The following is a 24,341-nucleotide window of genomic DNA, read 5'->3' as shown; positions in this document are numbered from 1 at the left end:
GATTCTCCCTTCCGTTTCTTTTTTCATTTATCATTAAATACTTATTCCTTTTAGCAGCACAGTGTCATCTGTCCTAGTACAGGAGAAATGCCTGGTTGGCAGCACAGCTCATGGTTAATACTTGACTTTTAGTACATCTGACAGATTTGAGAGAGAAAAACTGAATGCTCTTATGGGCCTTTGTGAAATTCATATCAGATACACCACAACCTTCAATCATATCCATGCCACAAATGAATAAAGAAACCCAAAAAATGTTTATTAAAACAGATCTCTACAGAAAGCAAATTCAAACAACTATTTTACTTTTTAAAATCAAGCTTCAACTCATTATATTTGTAAATTAGGTCTCTTTAAAATAGCTTATCCAACAATTGTTCTTCAGAGAGTACAGGTTCATCTTAATTTAAAGCTGCTGGTATATTAATTTTAAATACATATTTGACTTGCCTGCTAATGGTGCCGCCTTATTAAAACCAGCAGCATTAAAGATAAATTAACTTTTAATATTTAATTACTTTTACTTATGGGTGCCATGGTTAGCATAGCAGTTAGTGCAATGCTGTTACAGCGTCAGCAATTGGGACCAGGGTTCAAATCCCGCTAATATGCGCGGTCTGTAAGGTGTTTGTATGCTCTCCCCGGGGGCTCCAGTTTCCTCTCACTGTTTGAAACCTACTGGGGGTGGGGGGGGTTGAGGATCAATTGGGCAGCAAAGGCTCATGGGCCAAAATGGCCTGTTACCATGCTGTATGTTTAAATTTATATTTACAATTCTACAGAACCACAAGTTCAAATTATTGACCAAGTTTCCTTTGTACCTTCCCTGCACATACGTTTTCAGATGAACTTTGAATAAAAAAATAAAATCCACACCTCATTTTTTGCAAATCTTCCATGATCCTTTCAATCGCTACTTCGGCTTTCTCTGCCCTCTTCTCTGCTTCCTCCAAGCGCTGTGAGAGGAGGGCTTGGGCCTGTCCTTCACTATTAGCCTTCTCCGATGAACCTGGTTGCTTCTTCACACCCTCCCAGATCTCATCAATATCTGCAAAGGGAATGAGTGCCAAATGAACAATGCACAAACTCAGGCCATGCAGCATCCATGGAAAGCGAGTCGACATTTCAGGCCAGAGTCCTACATCATGCATGTCATTTTTCACCGAGGTCACAACCAAAATTCCTTTGCTTACCACAGACCACTTGTAACAAAACTACAAGTGGAGGTCTGGTGAGCTCAAGCCCCTTCCCAGACCACTAACAGAACTTTTATTGCAGAAAAAATTGAACATTTGTCATTAAATTTACAACTATATATATTATTGACTTATTATAGGAATGGCACTTGTGCTTTATCCTTTTTTTTCCCTTTCCCTGATTCCAGTATGTTCTAATTAAACACGCAATGCTGGAGAAACTCAGCAGGTCAACAGTGCATAGCAAAGATAGAGTTGCACATCCAATGTTTCGGGCTTGAGCCCTTCATCAAGTGTGAGCAAAATGTAGGTAGCTGGTCTTTTTATTCAGGCACTTGCTTGTACCTTGATGAAGGGCTCAAGCCAAAAACGTTGATTATGTATCTTTATCTTTGCTGTATAAAGGACACTGTTTGACCTGCTGAGTTTCTCCAGACTTTCATGTTTTACCCATGTGTTCTAATTAAACCTGTTTTTTTTTTGTTAAACACGCATGTTAACTTCCTATTTGCAGTCTCCTGGTTCACTGGAATGATGGATCAGGAAATGGTAGAAAGTTGTATCTCCACTGGTGGTACCACTGATATGGGACTGATGGAAAGGAATGCACATTCATCATTGCTCCGACTAAAAAACACCATGTTCATATTTTCAAGAGACATTCAGGATGCTGGAATGTGGAACACCAAGCAATCTGCTGGAGTCTTGATGAAGGGCTCCCAACCGAAACATTGACCATTCCTTCACTCCCACTGAGTTCCTGCGGCAGATTATGTGTTGCTCACATTTTCAACTTTAGCACCAGGTTGTGTGGCGACACTGCTACCATGTCAACAAAAGTCACTGTAACAAAGCCACTGACTGTCAGTGCTCGCTGGACCGAGGATTGAGCAACAGGGGTTCAAGCTACACAGGACAGACAGGGAAAAGGTGACTTTTTTTTTTAATGCACGGACATGTCAATTGGGTCTGAGATGCACTGTCAAGAGTACTTGGGATGGCAGGTTCAATTATAGCACTCAAAAGGAAGCTGAAAATGCACTGAAAGGAAAGAATTTGCAGGGTTATTGGGTGAGAGCAGCATCAACTGGACAGCACTTATGTAGAAGATGATTCAGACTCGATGGAACAATTGGCCTAGTCGGTGTGTTGTAACAGTTTTGTGATTCTGCAATGTTTGCCAGAATTCTGGATGGGATAATGAACAGCAATTTCAGAAAACAGGTTTATACACCACTTTTAGTGGAGGATGTAATTATATTCACCAATGTAAATGGATGCTCCAAGATGCTCTTTCAGCTTGTGGGCACACATTGAAAATTATTACATTGGGGTCCAGAATTAGTGCAAGAATTTGTTCAGTTTACAAAATGTATTTATTGTATGATGTAGTTCATACTTATAAGAGAGTATGAATGGGAAAGGAGTTAAATCTCATTTCTTTGTCAATTGTACTCAAGGCAAGGGATGAATTGAGAATAAAATGTTTCAATGACAACATGCACAAAAGAGAACAAAGACATGAAGTTGAGCTCAGAATTCTCAATATGATCTCAACAACATTCATTAGACTCCATCCTTAAGTTCAAGCCAATCCTATTTATTTATTTGTATCTACAGCATGGTAGAAGCCGATCTCAACCTGTGCTTCCCAATTACATCCAAATTAACCTCCTATCCCAGTACGCTTTTGCACAATGGGAGGAAACCAGAGCCACCTGGAGAAAACCCACACAAGCACCTTGCAGACAGCACCAGATTTGAACCAGGGTCGCTGGTGCTGTAATAGTTTTGCGCTAACCACTTTATCATCTGATTGTTTCAGGTTCCCTGGACAATCTGGGGTGCCATTTGTTGTGACCGCCAGCCCAACAACTGACAAGAGTAGTTTCGTGCCAGGACAACTGACTCACCCAGCTCTAATCTTACAGGTAATATCCAATGTACTTCTCTGCGAGCAGAGGAAGTTTCTCTCCAACTCGATCAACTCACTTCAATCTTTTATGTTTCTCTTCACCCCTTCATTTTATGCACTCACAAAAATTCAAATCTGATCCAAGGAGTCTGTGGTAAACCCAGGTGAAATGAACACTTATTCACATCATTATCAAGTCATCAACAGGTGTCAATTTTTCCACATTTTTCACAAATTTAAATTACAATCTTTTCCAAATGGTTTTTAATGAGGCCCCTCACAAAAGACCCTATTCAATCTAAAACTTCTGCGATTGAGAAACATCATGTCAGGGGTGCCCAAACCGCAGCTCGTGGGCCACATGCGGCTCTTTGCCATATAATGTGAGGCTCGTGGAAATATGTTGGGTGAGACAGGAATCGTACAAGCCAGTGCTCACAATGATAGTTTTGATGATTATGTGGCTGTGTTGTGGCCAGTGAAATTAGAGGAGTGATACTACGCACTGTAGAGATTGGTTGCATTCTGTTTGTTGGAGCTTATTGTTCCTTTTCACTTTGACTTTGTTACAAGTGTCTGTGAAAATTTTGTGCAGGACGGCAGTGTCATCAAATGGGAAGAAGCAAAAGTTATGAAGAAGAAAACAGAAATTTTCAGCCAGAGTAGAAGGAAGATTTTGCATTTATCGTGAAGCGAGATAAACCCATGTATCTATCTGCAATGTGCCACCGAGTCATTACAAAGCTAGTAACTAGAAATGCCACTATGAAACAAATTACAAGAACTTTTTGTCTGATTATCCACCAAAATCAGAATGATGGAAAAACAAGTTAAATGTATTAAAATCATCACAGCAGACTCTGTTGACAATGTTCCGTAAGGAAGCCAATCCGTCAATTATGTTGTAGACCGAAAGAAACAAAATTAAATGTACCAAACTGGAGTAAAGGATCATCAACTGAGGATGGTTTCATGTACTCGTCTTTATCCCAGGGAACTTCACATCGAATTGACTTGAAAAATTCTGCAGAAGGATTCTGTGCAAAAGAGAAATATTATTATTCTTTATCGAACAGCATGAGAACATTTTAAAATTCTGAAAGCGGATTTAAAATATTAAATATTACTTGCTTTAAATCATATTTCATAGGTGTTACCCTTGCTCAATTCTGCTCAGCATTTTGCTCTAACAAAGTTAGTCTTCAAACTTACCCTTGCCACAAGGAGAAATGTAACATGAAAGACAAGTTGCTATTGCCATGAAGCCATCGAGAAACTCAAATAACAAATGTTTCATTTTTAATTTATGAAATCTATTCTGTTATGTAAGATAAACTGAAACGTGCAAACTTGCAAATGACTGGGCCTCGTGAAGCCTAGTCTGTCCTCAGGGGACAGCTCTCTGCTTCTTGGAATGGCTATGAATGAGAGGTCCCATTGGCCAGCAGGATGCAAAAGATTTGAGACCTGTCAAAATAGTATAGGGGCCAAGAGCAAGAGGCCCACTGTGCAGTTTAAATTAAAGGATGAGGTTCAAAGTGAACTGTATAAATAAAATTAAGATGTCTCACAAAGTTGTTAACATTTCCCTCCAGCCTTCAAATATCATAATTCAAGTAACACGTTGAAAATATTATTTTTCATTGATTCACTTATACTCTTTTATGGCAGCTCTGTTTAGATCCTATTCCTGTCAGTTTTCATATCCCCAAATATCAAAATAGTTGTGGACAGCTTTTGGATGAGTGTTCAATTGAAGTCGTGTTCAAGTTTATTATCATCCAATTGCACAACTCAATAAAGTAGCAGTGTGTGTGTGTTAAAATCCCCATATTCTAGCATCTACGGGGATTGCAGGTGTTAGATATCCACATTTTCTGGTTGACTGAGACTCACTCTTCCGATGCCCAAGACACCTGAATTAAGAATACAACTTTTAAAAGACTAAAAACAGTGCAAAATGTAAAGTAATTTGAAAAAAAGAGTTAGCATTGTAGTCTTTAATTATGTCACATTCACCTTAATCTGCTAATTCCTGCAATTTACAAAATTTAAATTCGAACCCGTCGCTGGCACTGTAACAGCATTGTGCTAACCATTATGCTAACCACGCCGCCATAATAATTAAACCCCTCCCCTTGCACTGACAACCTGACTCACCTCCACACCAGTGTCCCAGTCAGACCCTCGACACAACCTAACTCTCGTCCACGCAGATGTCACAGTCAGACCCCTCAGCATACCTTCCTTTAATTTCGAACCCAATTTGCAAGCGGTGCAGCACGTCGCCGCCATAATTAATCCCCCCCCATCCCCCGCTTCCCCTAAGTTTACAAATAAAGCCTTACCAACATACTTAATAAGATACTAATAAAAACAAATACTCTTACTTGGCAGGGATAGAGAGGCACTTTGGGAGAGTCGCCCCTGCATTGAGAGGCATCAACTGCCTCTTCATCCTGGATGCCGCCATTTTATTTAAATGGAACTTTATTCAAACAGCTGCTGCGGGCGGAGCATGACCGGGGCGCTCCGCTGGCTGAATGATTGCTCCCATCTTCAACAGGTTGGGTGTTGCTTTGGAGAACATTTACTTTAGCAATTTTAAACTTTTATTTAAAACTTCTGTTTATTGTAAAATGTACCTATTTTATTTCCTCGGCATTTTTGCCAGTTGTTTGATTTTCCGGTTGATTGAGTGCCGAATAATTGGGATTTTACTGTATACAAAAATAAATAAGTAAGCATTGTTTAGTGAATATTAGAGTCTCGGATGGTTTATGTGATTCACCGTCAACCTCCCATCTACTGAAAACAACTTTGTGAGGTAATGCCTCAAGAAGACAGCCAACATCAAAAAGGACCCCCCCCCCCCCCATTACCTTAGACACTACCTCTTCTCATTCCTATCTTCGGGCAGAAGATACAGAAGTCTGAAGACCAGCACCTCAAGGTTTGAGAATAGTTTCTTTCCTAAGGCTATGTGGATCTTGAACCTCCACTTCTTACTCTAACCATGGATTGCATCGTCTCCACAAAAGGATCATCTGCACTATGTTTTTGTTACTTCCCCCCACCTCCCCCATATATAATTTATTATCTATTTTTTATTTAATGGCTGCGATTGCGGTCCTTTTTTCCATGAAGTTCTTGTTCACTTGAAGCAAGTGAGAATTTAAATTCATTAACATAAAACTTTGTGTAAAAATTTGGGAGGACCCTCCAAGAGAAATAATTTCTGAGATTATAATAGGCAGAAAATTAATTTCACAAAACTTACCGTGAGTCTAATAAAGTTGACAAGCTTGATGTACCCATAATAATCAAGACCTGAATAACAAAAAAAAAAGAGCTTTCTTAAGGTTAACAGACATCATATGAAAACATCAGAGTAAACTAAACATTAATTTGCAAACATTCAAGAAATTTGAAAAATATGAGGACGTGATCTGCCCAAGTTCCTTACCATGATTGCAGACCATTTGGTTAATATCAAACTGATGCTCTGTTACACAGTGACTAAAGGTATCTTGAGCAGAACAGAATAACCTGCATAGAGAAGAAAAGACAAACAATCCAATTATCTACTCTTTACACTGAAATCTGAAAACAAAGGCCAAAACTCACTGCCCACATTCTGATCCAGGTCAGTGCAAGAGCAAGAACGAGATAACAGAGGGGCATTGGTACAGAGTTTCCACGAAAGTGGCGGCGTAAGTGTACAGGGTGGTGAAGAAGCCATTTAGCACATTTGACTTCATCAGTCAGGGCACTGAGTACTTTCATTGTCACACAATTCAAAATGCAAAATACATGATGTATTTCAACGTTCGTCCGCCAAAAAGCAAACCAAGAGACGCCATGAGTATTGCCCAGTGCCCCTGACAATAGGAGAAAGAGAAGCGAGAGAGGAGTGTCCCTTCAGAGACAATGAGAATCTGTGGAGTCAGCTGCAGTGTTCCCACAGGCTAGGCAGTTGCAGTCTCCCGTTCAAACCATCGGCAACCCAAGCTCCAGATCTAAACCTCCAACAAGATGTCATTTCACAACTGCACAAGAGCCAGAAGTCAACAATCAGCTCCTTGGTTTTGGTGACATTGAGTGCAAGGCTGTTGCTGGTGCACCATTCAGCCAAGTTTTCAATCTCCCTCCTCTAGGCTGACTCATCACATTTTTTTTTTCGTATACAATCTGCTACCGTTATATCATCAGCGATTTGTAAATGAGTACTGAGCCACACAGTCGTAGGTGTAACACAAGTAGAGCAGGGGACTAAGAATGTAGCCCTGTTGTGCTCTGGTACTGATGGAGATTGTGGAGGAAATATTCTTACCAATCCTCACCGATTGTGATCTGTTGGTGAGAAAATCCAGGATCCAATTACACAGTGGGGTGTTGAGTCTCAGGTCTTGGATTTTACTGATCAATTTTTAATGGATGATAGTGTTAAATGCTGATCCGTAACCTTTAAAGAGCATCCTGATATATGCATCTTTGCTGTCCAGGTGATCCAGGGCTTTGAGTAGAGCCACTGAGGTGGCATCCACCGTAGACTTGTTGCTGTGATAGGCAAATTGGAATGGTCTGTGTTGCCTCTCAAACAGGAGCAGATATGCTTTAACACCAGCCTTCCAAAAAACTTCATCACTGTGGATGCGAGTGCCACTGGTCAATAGTCATTTAGGCAGATTACCACACTTTTTTTTAATAATTTTTTTTATTTTTCACGCTGTGAACCATATCAACCAAACTATATACAAATGTTTCTCATTAAATATACACAGTGGCATTTTCTCCCTTTTTTTCCCCCCTACCCTCCCTCCCCCCTTCCCATCCCCCTCCAAAACCAATAAATATTCAACAAATACAATACAATAAAACCATAAAAAAATGTCTTCACATAATGAAAAATAAACAAGAAAAATGCATCATCTGTTTTTACACACTGAAGGTGGAAGTCCGAGGTAAGCTCTCTCTGTTATGTTCCATGTTTGTTATGTTCCATGTTTGGTTCCCAAATTTGTTCAAATAATGTGACTTTATTTTTTTTTAATTATATGTAATTTTTTTCCAATGGAATACATTTATTCATTTCCATGTATCATTGCTGTATTCTCAGGCTCTCTTCCATTTTCCAAGTTAACTTTATATACTTTTTTGCTACTGCTAAGGCTATCATAATGAATCTTTTTTGCGCTTTATCCAATTTGAGACCTAATTAATTTCTTCTTCTGTCACTAAAAGAAAGATCTCTGGATTTTTTGGTATGTTATTTTTTGTGATTTTATTTAATATCTGATTTAGTTCTTCCCAAAACGTATTCACTTTCACACATGCCCAAATTACATGTATTGTTGTTCCCATTTCCTTCTTACAGCGAAAACATCCATCTGATAATGTTGGATCCCATTCTTTTAATTTTTGAGGAGTGATATATAACCTGTGTAACCAATTATACTGTATCGTGCGTAACCTTGTGTTTATTGTTAACGAATATGGCTACACCTCTAGCTTTTGAATTATATGATGCTGCCGCTACGTGTCCTACCCAGTCTCTCTTTAATTTATTATGTTCCACTTCAGTTAGATGCGTTTCCTGTACAAATGCTATATCTATTTTTTTCTTTTCTCAGTAAATTTAATAGCCTCTTCCTTTTAATTTGGTTATGTATTCCATTAATGTTTATAATCATATAGTTCAACATGGCCATCTTATATCTTGTTTACACCTCTTTTCTGCTTCCTCACCACCACCATCCCCCTTTTCCCATTTTCATCTCTTAGTTTTCCCTTTCTAAACTCAATGTATGACAACACATTTAAAACATAAAATACTCCAACAATTCCCACACCCAATATTACCTTAACCCCAAATGCCACCCCCCCCCCTCTGAATTGCCCCTCATCCCTTGCCGGGCAACCACAACTTCCCTTTCCATATAGGTTGCGATCTTGCTCGCAAGCATCAACTGATTTCACAGTGATAGTTATTCTCTCCCCCCACAACCCCCCCCGAAAATACTTTTTGTTTTACACATATAACAAAGCTCTCCCTTTTTTAATCCCCTTACTTCCTTCCTTCCCCTCTCTTTTCCCTCTTTAGTTCTTTACATATACATTGTTTTTACATCTTTATATATACTTTATCAACATTCTTCATTCTTATTACATCTCTTCATCTTTCCTTCTGTCCTGCAAACGCTCTGCAAATTCTTGTGCTTCCTCCGGATCTGAGAACAGTCTGTTTTGCTCCCCGGGTATAAATATTTTAAGCATGACTGGATGTCTTAACATGAATTTATAACCTTTTTTCCATAGAATCGATTTTGCTGTATTAAACTCTTTCCTCTTCTTTAAGAGTTCAAAACTTATATCTGGGTCAAAAAATATTTTTTGACCCTTGTATTCCAATGGTTTATTATCTTCTCTAACTTTATTCCTTGCCGCTCCAATATATTTTCTCTTGTCGTATATCTCAAAAATTTTACGAAGATGGATCTTGGTTTTTGACGTGTCTGCGGTTTTGGAGCTAGTGTTCTGTGTGCCCTTTCTATTTCCATTTCTTCCTGAATTTCTGACATTCCTAGGACCTTCGGGATCCATCCTTTTATAAATTCCTTCATGCCTGAGCCATCTTCACCCTCCTTCAGGCCCACTATTTTTTTGTTGTTTCAATTTTGTACCAATTTTCTGAGATAACAACTCTTGTGTCTCTTTAATTTTTTTTGCCACTTTCTTCCAATTTTCCTCGTCATTTACTTCCATTTCTACAGCCGTTTCCCACTCTTCCACCATTCTCTATTCTTTTCCCTATTTCTGTCATGACCAGTTCTAAACTTAGTATTTTATCTTCTGTTCTTTTCATTTTTCTTTTAATTGCACTAAATTCTCATGATAACCATTCTTTTAATGCTCTCATTTGTTCTTCAAAAAAGGCTTTATCTATATTCTGTCCATCTGTTTTACCTTCCATTTCTCTGTGAAGATCTTGGTCTTCTTCTGTGTTTGTACCTATGTTTGTATCTTCTTCTTCTCTTCTTCGTATCTCTGTCTCTTCTGATTCTCCTGATGAGTTGCTTGTATCACTTTGTCAGGCTACTTCTTGCTGGGCCTCTTGTTGGTGATCCTCCCCTCCTGGGCTGCTCATCTGTCGGGCCTCCTGCTGCTGCTCCTCTTGCCGTTCACCCCGTTGACTTTCTTCCTTGTCTGGTTCCTCACTCCCTCTCCTGCCACCTTCCCCATCTTCCAGCTGAGAGCCTGGTGTCGGGCGTCCCTCAGCTGGTCGCGCCGTGTATGCCCGCTCCTCAGCTGAGCCCCCCTCCCGTCAGTATTTTCTTTTACATTTGATTGCGCAGTTGTGCACTTTTGCAGTCCACTGGTCGGGGGTTTGCGACTCCGCAGGGCCGGCACCAACCTCGGAGATCAGGTGCTCTTCGCCACCATGGCTCCCTGTTCCTTCGTGCAGATAAGGCCGCCTTCTTTCTTTTCCAGTGACTTTTCTTCTTTTTTTCCCGTTGTGGGCACCAGTATGATTGAAACCTGTTTGAAACAGGTGGGTACCACGGTCTGCCGGAGTGAGATGTTGAAGATACCTGTGAATACTTCGGCTAGTTGTTCAGCACACAATTTTGATACTCGACAGGGTACTCCATCCGGACCAGATGCTTTCTTCAGATTCACCCTGCTGAAGACAGCCTGCACATCATCCTGGGTTATGGAGAGGAGAACATCATCAGGTGATGTGGGAGTGTTCAGTGGTGGTTCTTCCTTGTTCTTGAGGCTGAATTGGGTTCTAAACCCGATTTCACCAGCAGAACAAAGAAGATCCCCTGCACACCCCAGGTCCCCTGATGATGCTCTTTTGTCAGTATCCAAGGTTGACATGCAGGCTGCCTTCAGGAGAGTGAATCCAAGGAGAGTGGTCCGGACATAGTACCCAGCCAAGTACTGAAAACTTGTGCTGACCAACTTGGCAATGTATTTATAGACATCTTCAACATTTCACTTTGGCAAGGCATGTTATCCACCTGTTTCAAACAGGTCTCAATCCCTAACCTCAATTCCTGAGCCTAAGAAGAGTGTAGTAACCAGCCTAAGTGAATACTGACCACTATGATGAAATGCTTTGAGAGGCTGGTTTTGAAGCATATCAGTTCATGCCCGAGTGGCAACACAGACCATTCCAATTTGACCACCACAGCAACAGGTCCAAGGCAGATGCCATCTCACTGACTTGGAACTCCTGGACAGCAAAGATGCATACATCAGAATGCTCTTTATCAACTACAGTTCGGCATTCAACATAATCATCTCCTCAAAACTGATCAGCAAACTCCAAGTCCTGGGCCTCAACACCCTAATGTAGAATTGGATCCTGGACTTCATCATCTCCAGACCCCAATCAGTGAAGAATGGTAAAGAACATCTCCTCCACAATCTCTATCAGTACCAGAGTACCACAGGGCTGCATTCTTAGCCCCCTGCTCTACTCACTTTACACCTGCAACTGCGTAGTTTGGTGCGACAATAACACCATCTACAAATTTGCTGATGATGTCACAGTGGTGGGTTGTATAAAACGGGGCAATAAGTCAGCACACAGGAGGGAGATTTAAAACTTGGCTGAATGGTGTACTAACAACAGCCTTGCACTCAAGGTCACCAAAACCAAGGAGTTGATTGTAGACTTAAGGAGGGGAAAACAAAGAGGTGTACAATCCAGTGGTCATTGGAGGATCAGAGGTGGAGAAGGTGAGAAAATTTAAATTCCTGGGAGTCACTATTTCATAGGACCTTTCCTGAACACAACACGTGACTGTCATCATGAAGAAAGCATGTCAGTGCCTCTACTTCCCGAGAAAGCTTGGTATGACATTAAAAACCTTGGCATCTTCTACAGACGTGTTGTGAAAAATTTGCCGACGGGCTGCATCACGATCTGGTATGGGGGTGCCAAAACCTCTGAGTGGAAAGCCCTGCAAAAAGGTATTGGATGCAAGCCCAGTACATCAGAGAAAGCAGCCATCAGAGAGCAGCAGCAATCATCCAGGATCTACACTACCTAGAACATGTTCTATTCTTGCTGCTCCCATCGGGAATGAGGTACAGGTCCCACAAGACTCACCTCACCAGGTTCAGGAACACCAGCTCCCCCTCCACCATCAGACCCCTCAACAACAAAACTCAATCAGAGTCTCATTTGAAATTTTTTATTTTGAACATTGGTGAATGTTTATTTTCTGTATTGCAATTTGTTTGCACTTCTTTCTTTGTTTACATTTCTCTCTTTGCACATATCGTTTCTGGAGTACTTTTTATTTTCAACATCGCTAAGTGGAAATTCTGTCTGGCCCACGGGAAAAGGAATCTTAGGGTTGCATGTGACGTCATACATGCATCTGACATTAAATCTGAACTGATTGTTAGCTCGTGCTGACCTCTGGAAAAAAATGACCATTGAAAAAAGAAAGCTGAAAATCCAACTATTCCCTGACTGAAATCAAGGCTTATAAAGTCTAAGCTGACATTGTCCTACAAAGAAAAACTATAAACAGAAGGAACTTTCATTTACATGGTGGATTCACTCATACAAACATAAATGCAGAGCATCAAAGTGGCTCCCAGTCACAAATGGGAATTGTAATACTTGACTGCTTCAAGGGGTAGTCATGCTTCACTTGTGCAGCTACGTCAAGGAAGACTTGGAGAGAGAGAAAGTGATCACCACACTCGAGAATTCATTAATGACCCAGAAAATGTACAACAGATGGAAGTTATAGATCCCCAGGAGAACATAATAATCATCTTTAACAAGACAGGAGAAAGAAATGATTAAAAACAAGAGCAAAATATCTATCTTAAAATGGTCTGAAATCAATAAAATGAGAAAAAGACAAATGGGGGTGGGGAGTTAATTTTCATTAGTGGCTCTGATTCTGCAAGATAATGATGGTGAAATGATCAGATGGAAGGGGAAAAGGTGGTCCCATTGCAGGGAAATAAAGAATGCAAGAGACAAACAAGGAAGAACAAAAAAAAAATGATTGGAATGTGGATAACCAGATTGCAAAAGAGCATGGCTTCAAATATTTTTATCATCACAGTCACAGCCAAGAAAAGAGCCTTTGGGACACTGAGGAACAGATAAGTATGCAGATTTTGAAATGATAAAAGCAGATAAAATGGGAATGTGTTCAATTGGGGAAGGGCTAATTATGATGATTAAGGCAAGAACTAGGGAGAGTAAATTGGAACAGATTTTCCTGGGAGGAACCACAGAAGTAAATGTGAAGGGTGCTTAGGGACCATGTGCTGGATTCCAGATATATTTGTCCCAGTGAAACAGGGAAAAGGTGGAAAAAAAGGAAACCATGGTTGACAAAGCAGGTGAAGCAGTTGGTTAAAAGGGAAAAGGAAGCATATATGAGATTTAGGAAACAGGAAAGGCTCATGATAATTATATGGTAGCCAGGAAGGAACTTAAGAAAGGACAGTAGAACTCGAAGGGGGCATGAGAAGGCCTTGGTGTGTAGAATTAAGGAGAACCCCAGGTGTTCTCTGCATTTGTAGAGAACATAAGGATGATGAGAATGAAGGTGGACCAATAAAGGAGGAAACATGTGCCTGGGGGCGGAGGAGGTTGGAGAGGTGCTAAATGAATGCTTCTTATCGGGGTGACATTAGAATAGAACAGACTTGTGTGCTGGACACTATTGAGATTAGGGAAGAGAAAATGTTGGATTTTCTTGAAAACATTAAGATTGATGTCCCTTGGGCCGGATGCAGTATTCCCCAGGCTGCTGTGGGAAGTGAGGGAAGAGATAGCCCTCCTTGGCCACAGGGGAGGTGCCAGAGGATTGGAGAACAGAAAATATAGTCTCTTGTTTAAATGAGGTAATATAGGGAGAATCCTGGGAATTTTAGAGAGGTGGCTCTTGCATCAGTGGTGTGCAAACTATTGGAGGGGATCTATCAACATTTGGAGAAGTACAGTCTATTCAATGATAATCAGGGGATTATTAGGGGAAAGTAATGCCTCATGAGCCTAATTGAGCTTTTTGAAGAGGTAACAAAAGAAATTGATAAGGGTAGGGCAGCAGATGTGGTCTATATAGATTTTAAGAAGGCATCTTACAAGGCCACCAATGAAAGACTCATTCAGAAAATCACGAGGAGTAGGATCCATGGAACCTTGGCTGTGTGGATTAAAAATTAGCTTGCATGTAGAAAGAAGCGAGTTGTCATGGACAGAAATATTTTGCCTGGATGTCAGTGACTTGTGGACATCCACAGGATCTGTTCTGGGACCCCCTGCTCTTTGTAAAAAACCTAGATGAAAAAGTAGAAGGATGGTTAAATAAGTTTGCAGATGATACAAAGGTTGGAGTTGTGGATGGAGCTGGAAGTTGTCATAGGTTACAAAAGGATATAGACAGGATGCAGAGTTGGGCAGAAAAGTGGCAGATGGAGTTCAATCTGGATAAGTGTGAGGTGATGCATTTTGGAAGGACAAACCAGAAGGCTGAGTACAGGGTTATGTTTTTTTTGAATATTTTATTTTTTAACTTTTCAAAGACTCATGTGTCCAATAAACAGAATTTTGCATTCTCTTTCCACGTTATATAATTTACAGAGTCCTTATTTCCCCCTCTGTACACCCTCCCCTCCCTGCCCCTTAAGTTATACAAATACAAAAATACAGACTTCCAAAAACCACCTACATACCGACAAAGACAAACAATCCTCACAGCTACAGGACCTCGGATGATGGTCGGATACTTAACAGTGTGGAGGAACAGAGGGACCTTAGAGTCCAAATCCACGCATCACTCAAGATCACCGCACAGGTTGATAGGATAGTTAAGAAGGCCTATGGGATGCTGGGCTTCATTAATGAGGGGATTGGGTTCAGGAGTAGAAAGGTCATGTTGCAACTCTACAAATCTCTGGTGAGACCTCACTTAGAGAATTGTATTCAGTTCTGGTCACCTCATTATAGGAAGGATGTGAAAGCAATGGAGAGGGTGCAGAGGAGATTTATTAGGATGTTGCCTGGATTGGAAAATGTCTTATGAGGCAAGGTTAACAGAACTAAAGCGTTTTTACTTTGAAGCGTAGAAGGATGAAAGGAAACTTAATAGAGGTTCTGAAAAGCATAGATAAGATAGACAGTCAGCTCCTTTTTTTGCAAGGCCGGAGTAGCAAAGACCAGAAGACATCTGTACAAAGTGAAGGGGGGAAAATTTAGGAGAGACATCGGGGTAAATGTTTTTACACAGAGAGTTGTGGATGTCAGGAATCCATTGCCAGGAGTGACGGTGGAGGCTGGAACAAAAGGGAAATTTCAGCGACTCTTAATCAAAAGCATGGATGGATGGAAAATAGAGGGTTAAGAGATAGGGGTTTTATTTGTTTGGAATATATAGGTCTGCACAACATTGAGGGCCGAAAGGCCTGTACTGTGCTACAGTGTTCTATGTTCTATGTTAAAATATTAGGAAGAGAACAAATAGGTCAATTGTGCCAAATAAATAAAAAATTAATATGTCTGGAATAAAAGGTAGAGATGTTATAGGGTTTAAAACAGCACAAAAATAAGTGTGCAGTATCAAACGAGTGAAACATGCACAGAAAGCAGAGAAGGTAACAGCGAATGGTGTAAGTGGATAAGACTGTAATTACAAAGATGTGCTTGGTTTTTTTTATTTTAAAAAAATATGGAACGCTTCACGAATTTGCATGTCATCCTTGCGCAGGGGCCATGCTAATCTTCTCTGTATCGTTCCAATTTTAGCATATGTGCTGCCGAAGCGAGCACAGATGTGCTTGTTAAATAGTCACAGTTGAGACCTCAAAATCCAAGGATGTTAGCTGTTTTTGGAAGGATGAGCAAAAAGCAACAGGAGATGGGGGTGAAAGTGTTTGCAAAACATGAATTCAATGAAAAAGGAAGGATATTAAATTAGAAAATGAAGATGTCACGGAACAGGTCTGGGTAGAGCCAGAGAGCACCAAGGCGGCATTGAAAGAAGTTCTCTACAATCCTCCAAACAACAGTGGAACCAACTACAAAATGACAGATGCACGGAGCAAGGGTATAACTTAGTTAGAGACCAAGTTTACATGCACATGGAGTGGTCAAATCACATCAGCAATTCATGGAGTGTCTATAGGTGATTTTTTGACTAGAAAGATGAGTAGTCAATTGGGGAAGAGCAAACCTAGACTGGATATCATGCAACAGGAAATAATTGCATAATCATCTTGGCATGCATTTATACTGGGGGAAGAGTGACTACAACATGACAGAATTCTTCATTAAGATGGAAAGTAAAGTCATCAAATTCAAAACTAGAATCCTTCCTGTAAACAAAGGAAACTATGAAGGTACGATAAGAAAATTGGGTATAATAAATTGTGGAGCTTCATTAAAAGGCCTGGCAGTGAATAGGCTATTGCTAACATTTACGAAACAGTAACTGAAACTAGAACAGTTCTTGCTGGCATAAAATTACAAAAGAAAAACCAACAGAAAAAACAACAGAAGGGGAGCATTAGATCCAAAGAGGAGTCACACAAGATTGCTAAACAAAACAAGAAACCCAAGGAGTTTATCTTTCAGCAGTGTGGGAAAAATAACAACTAAAATAGAGTGCAACAGTGATATTAAACTGGACTTTAAAAGCTTCTACAAACATACAAGAAAAAAAAATTAGTGGAACCATTAAGTTCCCCGGTCAACAGGAGAATTCATACAGGGATCGGTGCAATGGCAGAACAATTAAACAAACAGTTTGGTTCTCCTTTCAGAGAACATTGCAGATGTGTCAGCAAATCTGACAAAGGTGAGGTACTCAAGCAAACTGGAATCAGTAAGAAAATATTTATGCAAAATTAATGCCACTTAATGTTGACAAATCCAGGAGCTGATATTTTGCAATCCAGAGTGCCAAAGGAAGTAACTGTGGAAGCAGTGGATACATTCATTCTAATCTTTCAGAATTCTACAGATTATGAAATTGTTGTCACAGATCAGAGGGAGTGAAATAACCCCATTGGGCAGCACGGTTATCACATGCTGTTGCAGCACCAGCGACTGGGGCTGCCTGAAAGGAGATTGCACGTTCTCCATGTCTGTGTGAGTTTCCTCCGGAGGTTCAAGTTTCCTCACACCATTCAAAAAACGTATCAAGGTTGTCAGTCAATTGGATATGATTGGGCAGCATGGGCTCATGGGCCTGTTACCACGCTGTATGTCTAAATTTAAAGTTAATTTTTTGGGGAAAAAAAAGGAAACTGGTAACTTGACTTATTTAGTCCTAATATCAGCAGGAGGTAAAATAAACAGTAAGTTAGCAGGTCACTTAGAAAATGTTGACATGATCAGACAATGTGAACATGATTCCCTGGAATGCAAATAGTGCTTGGCTAGCCCATTTTATGGGGTGGTATAATAAATAAGGGAAAACCAGTGGACATGGTGTATTCAGATTTTCAAAAGCTCTTGATAAAATCCCACTTAAAATATTAAAATAAGTTAAAACACAACACAATGGTGATATTGAAGTGGGATGGATTGAAAACTCATTGACGGACAGGAAACCCAGTCAGAATAATTAGGTCTTTTTTTGGGGTGATAACCAAGAAGTCTACAGGGAAAGATTCACTGGGCTGAGTACCAAACATCATTGTTCTGAATCCCAAATATGATCAGATGAGGGACTGAGACCGGGAAAACATGCTGGTTTATTTCAGACAACCGTTAAAAATAAAACCCTAACAAGGAGCTCTCAAAAACAAGAGAGAAAGGGCATAAGCTGTACAAAGGAGCTGAAAACTGAGGGGAGCATACGACTGCTCAGAGTAACTCATCCTGCCACACAAACACGTGCAAGTTACGGACAAAGATATCCTGAGCAAAGTCCGCAATTATTGCTGGAAATCCGACTGCAGCTTCCAAGAAAAATTCAAATAAAAGGGATTTATACAGGTACACAATCCTTTATCCGGACATCTAAACTCCGGAAAGCTCCAAAATCCGGCAAGTGGGGAGAGAGATGGCAGCGCGTGTCGGGTGGGCGGGGAGAGACCGGCAGTGTGAGTTGGGCGGGTGAGTGGGGGGGAGACTGGCAGTGCAAGTCGGGTGGGCGAGGGGGGGGGACCAGCAGCGCGATTCGGGCCGGCAAGGGGGAGGGGGGGGGAGACGGCAGCACGACTAGACGGGGGTGGGGGTGGATAAGGCAGTACGATTCAGGTGGGTTTAAATCTGGCTTTCCGTTATCCGGAAAAATCCAAAATTCGGAACACACTGTCCCCCAAGGGTTCTGGATAAAGGATTGTGTACCTGTATTATTTATTCCACAACAATGACAAAACTAAAAGCTTAATGAGGTGAGGCATGGATAAATTGGAACCAGTGAACAATGTGCCTACACTTCTGAAGGTCTACAGAATGTGTACGTACATAAAAAATATGAATTATTGGATAAACCGAATTGCCTTCGGCCAATTAGCTGATGATCAAGCAGTGGATCATTTCATGTAAGGAAATTGTATTGATGATCAGTTCCAAACTTCACCTGATAATAATAATCTAGCAGTTGACAGGGAATCCAAAAAGTAGTTGATCAAGCCCAACCTCCCTCCACAACTTCTTTGACATCAAAAGCGAACAGTTAACAGAAATTAATACAAGGGGGCTAGAAATGATCCTACAGCCAGCAACATGCCCTTAGCTCGTACTTGTATTGATATTTATTTAATTTGTTTCCTTAGTCTTGATTAACTCTTAAATTCTCTTAAGGTTCATAGACAACTGCCTTCAGAAGATGGAATTAATCAGTGGTTGAGTTGCACACCATTAAAAATTCAGCTACACAATATTCAAGGAAGTATAAAATTGGCATAAATTGTTAATAGCACAAGCAAATTGCAAATATCAGAACATATGAACGGATAAGGGAGTAATAGGCCATTTAACCCATCTAACATGCTCTGCCATTTAATAAGATTATGGCTGATCTGCTCGTAGACTTTTCCCCATCACCTTTATTTCTCCCATTTTGCAAAAACTTGTATTTTAAATATATTCAATTATTAAACCTCCACTGCTTCCTTGGGGAGAGAATGCCACAGGTTCATTCATCTCTGGGCTAAACCTGCTCCCTCAAATTTTTAGGCCATGTCCTCGAGTTCTGCTCTCATTCACAGCCAACCCTCCTAGGAAGCGGGAAAACTTACCTGGCATCCTGCACTCTGGAGCCTTTCCCCCTGCACGATGATTTACCTGGTAACTGAGAAAACCCAGCATTTTAAGGGGGGGGGGGTCCCGCCTCCAGCGGTGACAAGGCAAGAGCAGGTTGTGCTTTCACACAGGCAGAAGGCGATAAGTGAGTTAACTTGGCCAGGCTCTGACACTTGCCCCGACCAAGTGTCAGAGCCCAGTTGAATTTAACTCACCCTGCCAGGTTGCAACGTCTCACACTGCATGATTACCAGGAACGGACCCACTAAATTAGCCGGTTAACCCACACAGAATCAGTGGTGTGAAAGGGGCGATTGCTTTTGACTGACAGTGAGCGCACAGAAAGGGTTGCAACTATGCTCCTGGTGGGGGAGCAGAGAATTGCAAACAGCAACGACGAATCCACAGCAGCAGACCAGCAAGGGGCTCAGTGGCTGAAGGACCCACTCTGGCTGCAGTTAGTCAGCAACTTACAGTTGAGGGGCTCACGGAACCAGAATTTGTAAGGATGCTGAGGCCAAGAAGGGCTTCTGAAGGGCCCCAGGCACTGATTGTGATGGACCTTTGGAAGTGGAGCTCAGGTTGCCGATGGATTGAACAGGGGTCTGTGCAGTTGCAAAACACTGGAGGCAAATCCATGGACACTCAGTGCCGCTGAAGGGATTCTCTCTTGCTTGATTCTCTCTCATTGCAAGGGGCACCAGGCAATACTAATGGCAAATCCTTGTCTGCATTACAGCAGGCAGAAGGAAATGTTGTATTAAATGTTCTGCATTATTACATGACAACTAAATCTCAAATCTTGATTTCTCCAGGAGTTGCTAACAGATTTTGTTCATACCATTTTCTTTGCAACATCTAGTCAGCTGGAACTGCAACTTTTATGCCAGTTCAATTTCAATGAATAGCTGATTCATTCAATGCTGTAAAACATTAGATTCACAGACACTTGCTCACCTTTCACAAAATAGACAGCATACTTGCAATTCACTTTTACTGTACTCTTCTTCATCCCAGTTGCACCACATGTCATCATCAACGTCCAACAGATCAGGCATCTCATCTGTATCGTCCCCTTTGTCTGTCAGGATAGAAACAAGAAGGGCTTTGACAAAGGTTAAACGTTGAATCAAATGGAAGACCACAGAAAATTAACTCAGCCTTTGAAATACGAAATCCAGCCACCAAAAAAAAAGCATCCAAAAGCACCAGGATATCCATTTGTTATATCAGTAATAACATTTGATCCTGTTGCATCTTAATTAGGAGAGAGATTTGCAGGATGTTTCACATGAGTATTATCAGCCCAAACCTGACTATCGAAGAAAAGAAAAAGTACATCATGAGGGGTGGCAAAACGCTAAATCACTGGACTGGATTTGAAGGAGAATCAGAACAGAATTTGTTGATATGTTTAAGAGCTTAGATATAGTAATAATACACCGAAATCCTGGAGGAACTCAGCTGGTCTTTCAGCATCCATAAAAAGCAAAGCTATATTGCCAACGTAGGGACATTCGGCTGCAGTTGTGTGGGGCCTCGGTGATGCCACACCTTGAGTAATATGTGCAGTTTTAACCTCCTCATTGCAGGAAGGACATTCTTGCCATTTGGGGTGTGCTGTGAAGATTCACTAGACTGATTTCTGGATGACAGGACTGACGCAGGAAGAAAGAGCGGATAGACTAGGGTTAGGGTCAATGGAATTTGGAAGAATGAAAGAGAATCTCACTGAGACACAAAATCCTGAAAGGACCAGATCGATTCGATGTGGGAAGAAATGCTTGGAAAGTACAGAACAAGGGTTCACCATTTCAGGATAAGGGTTAAGCCCTTTTTGGACTGAGCTGAGTAGAGAGAGTTGCATGTGAACATAGAACTCCCTACCACAGAAAGTTGTTGAGGCTATTTCATTAGATATATTCAAAAGGGAGCAGGATGTGGCACTTATAGCTAAAGGGATGAAGGGATATGGAGAAAACTGGAATAGGGTACTGAGGTCATATGATCAGCTCTGATCATGTTGAATGGTGGAAATCCAATGGCTTCCTGTCCTGATATATCACTTTTTTAAAAAAACATTAACTGTAAATGTGAATATTTATGCAGCTTCTTATATTTACCCTTTTTCACTTATGTGACAATTTAATTTAGGCTTGTTGTTTGAGAATTTTATGTGCTTTAGTTGCTGTATCAAGCAAAAATTTCAGTACATGGTGATTCTGGAAAGGAAAATAAACTCAAATTAATTAATTCACACTACCAAGAGTTTCACCACAGTATCTCTCGAACACAAGAGGTGCAGTAGGAAGTCATATGGCCCCTTCTACTGCTCCAACATAACTGAGCAACATGGTGCTACATGTGCTTCAGTTGTCCACAACTCTAGCACTACAGATTTGATTCTCACCTCGTATGCTGTCTGTGTGGAGGTTGCATGTTCATTCACCCTGTAGTGGGGTTCCCCCTCCCAAATGGGTGGGGGATGGAGGCAGAAACAGACCTCACAGTTGAATGTCATACAAATCTCAGAGGAAACAGCAAGAGAATTGCATTCAGAGCCAATATGCTGATAAGATTTTTTTTTTGCTGCACCTGCTATTGAAAGCATCACAGATAAGAGAGTAAACCCAGATAGGTCTGGGGTTGACTGAAACTCCATAATAACTTTCAACCTCATTTGGAGCTAATACACAATTACACAATTCATTTACACCTATTCACATTTAACTTCACCAGCTCACTGCATGAACCAATCACATTCATCTTAGCTCACTCCATGGTCCAACCCCACTGCCCGCCCTCCCCCCACCAACTCCATCAAGGTGCGCAAAATAGTTTAAACTATGCAGGGACTGCCACAAATTAGAAACCTCAAAGCTTACACATATGAACCTTTGGAGCGACAATTTTAAATTTAGGTATACAGGTCCTTTCAGCCACAAGCCCGTGCCGCCCAATTACATCCCATTAATCTACAACTCCTGTATATTTTGACGGGTGGGAGGAAATCGAGGCACCCGGAAAACCCACGCAGACACAGGGGGAAGGTATATTCTCCTTACAGACTGCGCTGGATTCAAACTCCAGTCACTGGTGCTAACCTCTATGCTAAATGTATTGCCCAATAAAAGGAGGAAATTTATTCAGCCAGGGAGTGATGAGTTTATGGAATTCGTTGCCATTGACAGCTGTTGAGGCCAAGTCACTGGGCAGATTAAGGCAGAGGTTGATGGGTTCTTGATGACACACGTGTTGAAGGCTATAAAGAGAAGGCAGAAGAATGGGGTTGAAAGTAAAAATACATTAGCCAATATGCTCCTAGGTCTTGTAGTTTATAATCGCCACATCCCCACCCAGGCCTGGATTAACCATTAAGCAAAATAAGCATGTTCTTAGGGCACTAAGGGAAGGGGTCACCACATAATATTTTTCCAGTGCCGGATTTGCCAGGGTGCAACTTAACGAGGGCCCCACAAAAAGGGGGCCCCCACAATAAATGAAAGGATAACTATATATACACTCACATACATACATGCACATACATATACAGATACATACACACATATATATATATACACATGCATGCATGCATACATATACACACATACATATACATACACACATACATGTACATATACGCATATATGTACATACATGTACATACACACATACATGTACATACACGTAAACACACACATAAATACACACACATATACACACACATATACCCATACACAAACACACACGTGCATATACACAGATATATACACATATATACACACATACATACATAAACACACACATATATACACACACATACACACACATATATACACACACATACACACATGTATATACACATATATACACACACATACACACATGTATACACACATGTATACACACATATATATATACATACACACACATATATACACACATACATATATATATACACACACACATATTTATTTATATATATAGATCTATATATCTATAGATCTATATACATATATATATCTATAGATCTATATACATATGTATATATATATATATATATATATATATAAATAAAAATGCACACTCATTAAATGTAATATAGTTATGAGGACTGGCCTGGAAGAAAACTGAATTTTTAATCTATTATTTCACATTCAGGTCTTATTTAGTCTTAATGTCTTGTCCGTTGTATAATGGAAGACCCTTCCATTGTTGGGCTGCATTTAGGGCATCAGTTGGCCTTGGTTCTTGATCCTCCAAAATATTCCTTCTGGAATTTAAACTGGAGGTGGGGGAGGGTGCCTTAATTGAGACCCTTCCACATCATTGCACCTTATATGACCCTTATCACCAAGGTCTGTCTGATATCTGTGCTCAGGACTCTTGATGTTTATCATGCACGTGGAAACATTTATTTAATCCATGAGTTCTGACACGAACACACCTCTTGCTCCCACCAAGTAGGATTCCAACATTGTCCTGCATGCAAAATCAGCACCCTCCATTTCTGCTGAATAACTCGGCCTTCATGCACAAAAGTGCCAGAGAAACTCAGCAGGTCACGCAAAGTTCCCCTGACACTTTAGTGCATCTGCGTTCTACCCCAGCGTCCGCAGTTTTATTTTCTTTCTGCAGCTGAAATGTAATGGTCGCGAAAAAGAGGGGGGGCTTTTCTTTTTAATTTTTGCAGTCGGCCGGGAATTATTAATCCAGAAATTTGCAGTGGCGAATCGTTCAAGAGAACGAGGAGGGGGTGAGCAAGCAGTTCAGCAGCGGAGAGAGAGGGTCCGGGGCACCCGGGGGATGGGCAATACGCCAGCCCCGCGCGCGGCTGCACATTGACACACCGCGTTCCATTTCATTCATTCATTCTTTCCCCCCACGCGTTTACCTCGCCTGGTAGCCATGCTCAATCCAAAAGGTCTGTCAGAAGCCGTCACGCTCCTCATCCACTTCCAGGTCAGTGGGCTGGTTCTTTTGGAGG

General features: G+C 40.9%; 1 protein-coding gene and 1 non-coding gene across 4 annotated transcripts in view; both read right to left on the bottom strand.

The window, feature by feature from the left end:
- The window catches only part of prmt3 (protein arginine methyltransferase 3), a 195,549-nt gene extending 171,208 nt beyond the window's left edge, over positions 1–24,341 (bottom strand). The window contains exons 1-6 of one of the 3 annotated variants that reach the window (XM_069904895.1): positions 24,249–24,341; positions 20,312–20,435; positions 6,578–6,660; positions 6,392–6,441; positions 4,046–4,148; positions 877–1,048 (exon numbers count right to left, since the gene is read on the bottom strand). In XM_069904895.1, the coding sequence (XP_069760996.1) occupies positions 877–1,048; positions 4,046–4,148; positions 6,392–6,441; positions 6,578–6,660; positions 20,312–20,435; positions 24,249–24,306 (590 nt within the window). In that variant the 5' untranslated portion in view covers positions 24,307–24,341. Of the gene's footprint in view, positions 1–876; positions 1,049–4,045; positions 4,149–6,391; positions 6,442–6,577; positions 6,661–20,311; positions 20,436–21,477; positions 21,555–24,248 lie in introns of those variants that run through there. The other 2 variants (XM_069904900.1, XM_069904905.1) reach the window with 2 other exon arrangements.
- Positions 15,822–15,928, bottom strand: LOC138752082 (U6 spliceosomal RNA). Its single transcript, XR_011350354.1, has one exon. It is a non-coding gene; the product is annotated as a U6 spliceosomal RNA (small nuclear RNA).

Source organism: Narcine bancroftii, chromosome 1 (assembly GCF_036971445.1).
Source record: "Narcine bancroftii isolate sNarBan1 chromosome 1, sNarBan1.hap1, whole genome shotgun sequence".
Taxonomy (NCBI): Eukaryota; Metazoa; Chordata; class Chondrichthyes; order Torpediniformes; family Narcinidae; genus Narcine; species Narcine bancroftii.
Note: the sequence above shows the minus strand (reverse complement) of the source record. Positions and strands in the feature narration are given on the sequence as shown.